At 41.8% G+C, this 7656-nt stretch overlaps 1 protein-coding gene across 1 annotated transcript in view; it reads left to right on the top strand.

Moving 5' to 3' along the window:
- The window catches only part of DHTKD1 (dehydrogenase E1 and transketolase domain containing 1), a 42328-nt gene extending 36660 nt beyond the window's left edge, over positions 1–5668 (top strand). Inside the window, exons 14-17 of the mRNA XM_003786814.3 lie at positions 319–401; positions 745–914; positions 3229–3314; positions 4212–5668. Of these exons, the coding sequence (XP_003786862.1) occupies positions 319–401; positions 745–914; positions 3229–3314; positions 4212–4313 (441 nt within the window). The 3' untranslated portion in view covers positions 4314–5668. The remainder of the gene's footprint in view (positions 1–318; positions 402–744; positions 915–3228; positions 3315–4211) is intronic.
- The last annotated feature ends 1988 nt before the right edge of the window (positions 5669–7656 follow it).

The following is a 7656-nucleotide window of genomic DNA, read 5'->3' as shown; positions in this document are numbered from 1 at the left end:
ATGGCACTCTACCCAGGGGGACAGCTTGAGGCTCCATCTAAAATAAATAAATAAATAAATGGGTATGATCAAACTGAAATTTAGATTCTTAAAATTTTGTGGCCCTGGACAAAAGGCAATTTTATTTAACCTCTGAAACATAATTTCACTCTGATGTATACAGAACTGACATTTTTTTTTGAGAAATGCTGTGTTTATTAGTAGAGTAGGTGTGTGTATAGTTTTGGGCTAGATTTCTGACACTCTGTTTTGCTGAAGACGCTGAAAGCGTCCACTCTTCTCCACTGTCGCCAGACGTGTGGCTTCTTCTCCCTTTAGGCAGCTGTGTCGGCTCTTCAAGAAATGGCACCAGGAACAACATTCAAAGCGGTCATTGGTGATTCATCTGTGGATCCAAAAAAGTAACGTGACGTGACTCCTCCATCTTCATACTCTGTGGCAGAAATTTCATTAGTGGGGAAATGAGTTCACATTTAGGAATCCAAAGTGATGGAAATGCTCCTTTCCTCTGATAGGAGTCTGTAAATCAGTGGCGTGGGAGTTAGAGAGTGTGTGGAGGGGGAACTTGGGAGGCGTGTGTGGCTAAAGAAGGGGGGCCAGGGCATGCGTGCGACTGAACCCAGTGCAGAGCCCCCACCTCTTGGTTAGCGAGGCATTTCAGTCTGCACTGTGATCTCTTTCTTCTGTTACCATTCTTACTTGATGATTTCTTCCTGCCCCCATTGCCCTCTTTCTCCCCAACAGGGTTAAGACACTTGTGTTCTGCTCTGGCAAACATTTCTACGCCCTGGTAAAGCAGAGAGAATCCCTGGGGGCCAAGAAGGATGCCTTTGCCATCATCCGCATAGAGGAGCTTTGCCCCTTCCCCCTGGACTCTTTGCAACAAGAGATGAGCAAATACCAGCATGTGAAAGGTAAAGTCTTGTTCCGCTAAGGTTCTCCGGCTTTCAGACACTGGAACCCATTCAAGCAGTTTCAAATGAAAAGAGGTGGTCTGAGAGTTATTAGAAAATTCAGTCTCTTAACTGTAATCTGGGTTTTATGAAGGAAAAAAAGAAAGAAAGAAAATTAAATCTCATGCGCCAAGCAAGGTGGCTTATGCCTGTAATCTCAACACTCTGGTAGGCCGAGGTTGGTGGATTGCTTGAGCTCAGGATTTTGACACCAGCCTGAGCAAGAGTGACACCCTGTTTCTACTAAAAATAGTAAAACTAGCCAGGAGTTGTGGTGGGCACCTGTAGCCCCAGCAACTCAGGAGGCTGAGGCAGGAGGATCACTTGAGCCCAAGAGTTTGAGGTTGCTATGAGCTATAATGCCATAGCACTCTACCCAGGGCACAGAGTGAGACTCTGTCTCAAAATAAATAAATAAATAAATTAATTAATTAAAATAAAATAAAACTAGACAAATTAGCTGGGCATTGTGGTAGATGCCTGTAGTCTCAGCTACTCAGGAGGCTGAAGCAGGGGTTGAGCCCAGGGGTTTAAGGTTGCTGTGAACTAGGGTGACACCATAGCACTCTAGCTTGGGCCACAGAGTAAGACTGTCTTAACAAAAAAAGAAAATCAAATATCGTGGAAACTTAACATAGGAAAAACGTATGATGAGAGCCAGTGCCTCCATCACTCTCTTGAGATCCCTCAGCCTGGCAATTTTTCATATCTTTTCTTTCTCTCTTTTGCAAGAATTTGGGGGTTATTGATGTTATACTTTCATTTACGAGAAATACAGTATAATTTTAAAAGACAAGCATTTCAAGAAATGGGGGTTAGAGGCCGGAATATTGGCTGCCTCTATGCATCTTATACAGAAATTAACTCAAAATTGTTCATAAAACTAGATGTAAAACTATAAAACTCCTAGAAGAAAACAGGAGAAAAATGTTTGTGACCTTGTACAAAAGATTGTTAGATATGACACAAAAAGCACATTTCATAAAAGAAAATTTGAACTGCATCAAAATGAAAAACTTTTGCATCATGAGAAGCAATGTAAAGAAATAAAAAGAAAAGCCACAAATTGGGAATAAGTATTTGCACATACATGTCTGACAGAGTGCTATATATTATATCAAGAATTCTCAAAACTCAACAGTAGCTGGGACTGCCAGTGATACTCCAGGGGCTAACGAAGGAGGATCTCTTTTTCTTTTTTGAGACAGAGCCTCAAGCTGTTCCCCTGGGTAGAGTGCTGTGGCATCACAGCTCACAGCAACCTCCAACTCCTGGGCTAAAGTGAGTCTCCTGCCTCTGCCTCCCAAGTAGCTGGGACTACAGGTGCCTGCCACAATACCCGGCTATTTTTTGGTTGCAGCCGTCATTGTTGTTTGACGGGCCTGGGCTGGATTTAAACCTGCCACCTTAGGTGTATGTGGCTGGCACCTTAGCCACTTGAGCCACAGGCGCTGAGCCAGGAGGATCCCTTGAGGTCAGGAGTTTGAGACCAGCCTGAGCAAGAGTGTGAGACCTCATCTCTACAAAAAAAGAGAAAAATTAGCTAGGTGCTGTGGTGGGTCCCTGTAGTCCTAGCTACTCAGGAAGCTGAAGCCGGAGGATTGCTTGAGCCCTCGACTTCAAGGCTGCAGTGAGCTATGATCACGCTGCTGCACTCCAGCCAGGGCAACAGAGTGAGACCCTGTCTTTAGAAAACAAAACCTGGCTCGGCGCCTATAGCTCACCCGGCTAAGGCGCCAGCCACCTACACCTAAGGTGGCGGTTTCGAATCCCCAGCCCGGACCCGCCAAACAACAATGACGGCTGCAACCAAAAAATAGCCGGGCGTTGTGGCGGGCGCCTGTGGTCCCAGCTACTTGGGAGGCGGAGGCAGGAGACTCGCTTGAGCCCAGGAGTTGGAGGTTGCTGTGAGCTGTAATGCCACGGCACTCTACCCAGGGGGATAGCTTGAGGCTCTGTCTCAAAAAAAAAAAAAGAAAACAAAAACTGACAATAATCAAGTCCTGAGGAGGATATAGACCAACTGGAAGGAAACCTCACACAAAGCACGTTGTATAATAATAAAGCGTTGAATATCTCCTGTAGTTTATCGATTACTGTACTGAAAGTGGCAAACAAAATGGGTATGTGGCTGGGAACTTGAAATACTGTTTCTACTGAATGTGTATCAGTTTCATATCCCTGTAAAGTCAAAAAATTATAGGTCAAACCATCATAAATTGGGGATAGTCTGTATGTTTACTTGAGGTGTGGAGATGAAGTTCTTGTTTTTCAGATCTGATCTGGAGTCAGGAGGAACCTCAGAACATGGGTCCATGGTCTTTTGTTTCTCCAAGGTTTGAAAAGCAATTGGCCTGCAAGGTAATCGCTTTTTCTTGTGGGTGTGTGGGGGTGTGTGTGAGTGATTTCTCCTAGAGTGCCAATAAATGGGTTTATCCCCTCTTACCAGTCTGGATGAACTAAAATAGTCCTAGATAAATTAAAATAAAAAATCTAGTTTTAGGCTATTGCTTTAGAAGAAACTACTGAGTGTTCACGGAGCTGTGTATGTGTTCATAACGGTATCACGTAGAAAACCCAAAGGCTTTTACCCTAAAAAAAGTAAAAGCACAGTGGTTCATGCCTCTAAACCCAGAACGTAGGGAGGCCAAGGTAGAACCCAGCTTGGGATATTTAATGATACCCAGTCTCTAAAAAAAAAAAAAAAAATTATTTGGGTATGGTGGTACATGGCTGTAGTCCAAGCTCTTGAAGAGCCTGAGGCAGGTGATCACTTGAGCTCAGGAGGTCAAGGTCACAGTTATGATCATACCACTGTACTCCAGCCCAGGTGACAGAGTAAGGCCCTGTCCCTTAAAAAAAGGAAAAGAGAAAATCCGTGAGAAGAGCAACTATGCTTGTGTTGAGCTTCTGTTCTGCTTTGATTAAAATGCAGTTCACTCACTGGGTACTAGTTTGCTTGGCTTGACTCATTTTCACATGTAAATAGTTCTAATTAAGGAAATTCTAGACCTAACATCAACTGATAGTTACTTATGAATAGGACGAATTCAAGAACCTGTCTCACCTTATCATGCCTGGAATTTAGTTAGTTGTTAGTGGTGACATGTATTTCCGTCCAACCTATTCTATGTAAGTTCTTTTTCCAGACATGACTTACGGTTAAGGTTAGAGAAGTCCATGCCCCTTCTTAACGAAACTAAGCTGAGCTCTGATTAGTCAAAATGTCATTTTGTTTCTTCCCTGCTGTGATGATAGCTCCGTCTTGTGAGCCGTCCCCCTTTGCCAGTGCCTGCCGTGGGGATTGGCACGGTTCACCTGCAGCAGCATGAGGACGTCCTCACCAGGACCTTCACTTGATGACGACTTTTGGAGAACCACTACTTCCTGCTAAGAAAACTGTCACAAAAAGCAAGGCCTGCTTTTTATGAAATGATCGTATTCCTCAAAGATGTTGGGATGGATGTGAACAATTTAATCTGGAATAGTTGAAACAATCAGGGGAATAGGTTATAAATACAAGAATATAACCAGGAAATGTATCCTTGAGATTTCTGTAGTGCTATGGTCTGGTTAGATCTGAATGAGTTGGAGAACGAGGTCATTCTGGAGATGATTTCAGACTCTAATCATCTATGACCAGGAAAAGTTCTTGAGCCTGAATTTACAGCTACATATAGATGACCGCAGTGCTGAGTCTCGACTGGTTTGATGCATATCACTTTCATTAATTTTTCCTTTTCAGAGTCCTGTGATCACGAATATTTTATTTTATGTAAACTCCTCTGCTGTTTTCTCACCACTGTACAAAATGTTTCACCAAACACTAGCACAACTAGATTATGATTATTCCTAATTTGTGTTCTTAAGGTAGTAAGTAGTTTTACCCATTATCCAGAAATCTAGATGCTATTAGATATAAGTCTTCTGGGTGTGTGATTTTCTAGCGGTGTACTTAGCTAGAAATGAAATTGATTTGTGATCTATTTTGCCATAATTTCTCTCTCTCTCTCTTCAAATTGTTGTTGTGGTTATATGTTAACTGTATTTGGCCAATTTGGGTGTCTGATGTGGGATTTCAGCCTCTGGCTAACCAGTCTTGTCTCTACGTGTCCCTGCTACACCATGCTGTTTATTTATGATATTTGAAGAGCACTTTAACAGGGGATCTTTCACAATGCCAGGTGCTTGGGGATTTCTTAGAGCTCCCAAGCAACAACCAGCTCCTCAGTCTGAAGTTACACCTAGCACTGGAAGCATCTCTAAACAGCAAACTACGTGGCCCTACTTTACTCAGTGTTATGGAGCAGAGCCCCTGCCATCTACTGTTCTGGGGTCATTACATCACTTTTCTCAGAAGTGACAGGGGAGTGAACTGGAACAAGTCCACACCTTCCACACAACTACCAGCAACTGGTCAAGTCTTTCAGAATCCCCATTTGTATTAGTCGTGCTGGCCACAGCGATAGATTTATGAGTCAAATCTTAGACGTGTATTTTTTTAGTGTGTTGATTTAATGTTTCTACAGCATTGATGGCCTTCCTCTTCCTACATACCTCAGTGCGTCCTTCCTGTGACGAACCTTATAAAATAAATTGTGTAATTTAGCACCACTCAAGTAAATCAGGTGAATTACAAAGGTCTATTTAATGAGACAAGTTATCCATGTTGCATATTTAATTAGAAAAAAATAAAAGCACAATGTCATTTTTTCCCCTGAGGTCTCTTGGTGTTGTGAATCAAAAGGCTAAGAACAAAATGAGATAGAAGATTAGGTCTTTTTTTTTTTTTTCAAGTTTAGTTTAGATCTTTCCAAATTTCTTGCTAAATTTATACATCACAAGTCTGTTTATGATTTCTTTCTTTTTTTTTTTTTTTCCAGTTTTTGGCCAGGGCTGGATTTGAACCCACCACCTCCAGCATATGGGGCCGGCGCCCTACTCCTTTGAGCCACAGGTGCTGCCCAGTTTGATTTCTTGTTACCTGTTCTCCAGCTTGAGCCATGAAATGTGTCTTATGTTACCTTAATCCTTGTATTCTCAATCACTACTGGAGTATGAATCAGCATTTTAATTACCTTGCAGGAAAGGACCGTTTGGAGAATTCCAAATGAAATACTCATTGCTTAATTTTACTTTCTCTTAAAAATTTAGTAATGTGATATTTGGGTCCTCCTTGTCTCTCTTATCCTTCTATGCCAATGTCATGTCCAATGAAGAATAGAACTAAAATTGAGTATTCAATGAGTGGCAATATTAGCAACCACGAAAAAAATTTTCATTTTGTCTAAAATGACACATTAGGCTTGGCGCCTGTGGCTCAAGTGGCTAAGGCACCAGCCACACACACCTAAGGTGGCAGGTTCGAATCCAGCCCGAGCCTGCCAAAAAAAAACGATGACAGCTGCAACCAAAAAATAGCCGGACTCTGTGGTCCCAGCTACTTGGGAGGCAGAGACAGGAGACTCGCTTGAGCCCAGGAGTTGGAGGTTGCTGTGAGCTGTGATGCCACAGCACTCTACCCAGGGGGAACAGCTTGAGGCTCTGTCAAAAAAAAAAAAGAATAAAATGACACATTAGTAGTAGTAAAATGTTCCTTGTAAGAATTATTTTTCTCAGTTTTATAAATACATATTGTTTGGGGAAAATATTCCAAAGCATGGACTTATTTAGTCTGACTGTATTACCTTTGAAATTTTATTACTTTTAAAAATTCCTTCACTGACAATAGAAACAGTTTCTCCTTTTCAAAATGAAGGAATAAGGGCTTGTACAGGAAGAAAGTCACAGATTAAGAATTAAGACTTTTGGGTCTTCAGTTTCCAAAAACTTCACCTACATTTTTCTTGGAGATATTTGGGTATTTGGTTTTCTCCTAGAGTCCGCATGAAACTATCATATTTGGGGGAAATTTGGATAAAATGTTTAAAAATTCAGTGTTTATTAAACATTATATAAATTAAAATGTTTATTTCTCCTACAGTCCATATGAAAGTATCATATTTGAGGGAAATTTGGACAAAATTTTTAAATCTTCAATATTTATTAAACATTATTATATAAATTAACTCCTAAATTACGCTATACAAACAGTAATTTTGCTAGCACTCTGGGAGGCTGAGGTGGGTGGACTGCCTGAGCAAGAGCAAGATCCCGCCTGTAAAAAGTAATTAGGCATTATGGCGGGTGCCTATAGTCCCAGCTATTTGGGAGGCTGAGGCAAGAGGATCTCTTGAGCCCAAGAGTTTGAGGTTGTTGTGAGCTGTGATATCGCAGCACTCTACTGAGGGCAACAAACTAAGATTCTGTCTCGGAAAAAAAAGAAAAGAAAAAAAAATAGTAATTCTGGCTGGGCCGAGTGGCTCACACCTGTAATCCTAGCTTTTGAGGAGCTTGAGGTGGGAGGATTGCTTGAGCTCAGAAGTTTGAGACCAGCCTGAGCAAGGGGAAAGACTCATCTCTACTAAAAGTAGAAAAATTAGCCCACGTGGTGGCATGCACCTGTAGTTCCATCTTCTCAGGAGGGTGAGGCAGGATGATGGCTTGAACCCAGGTGTTTGAGGTTGCAGTGAGCTATAATGATGCGTCTGTACTCTAGCCAGGGTGACAGAGCAAAATTCTGTCTCAAAAGAAGGAAGGAAGGAAAGAAGATAGTAATTCATTTTCATTTTTTTTTTTTTTGGGCCAGGCTGGGTGTGAACCT

This window comes from Otolemur garnettii, unplaced genomic scaffold, assembly GCF_000181295.1.
Source record: "Otolemur garnettii isolate 467f Iridium unplaced genomic scaffold, OtoGar3 scaffold00019, whole genome shotgun sequence".
NCBI classification, from domain to species: Eukaryota; Metazoa; Chordata; class Mammalia; order Primates; family Galagidae; genus Otolemur; species Otolemur garnettii.
This window is presented reverse-complemented; position numbering and strand designations above follow the sequence as displayed.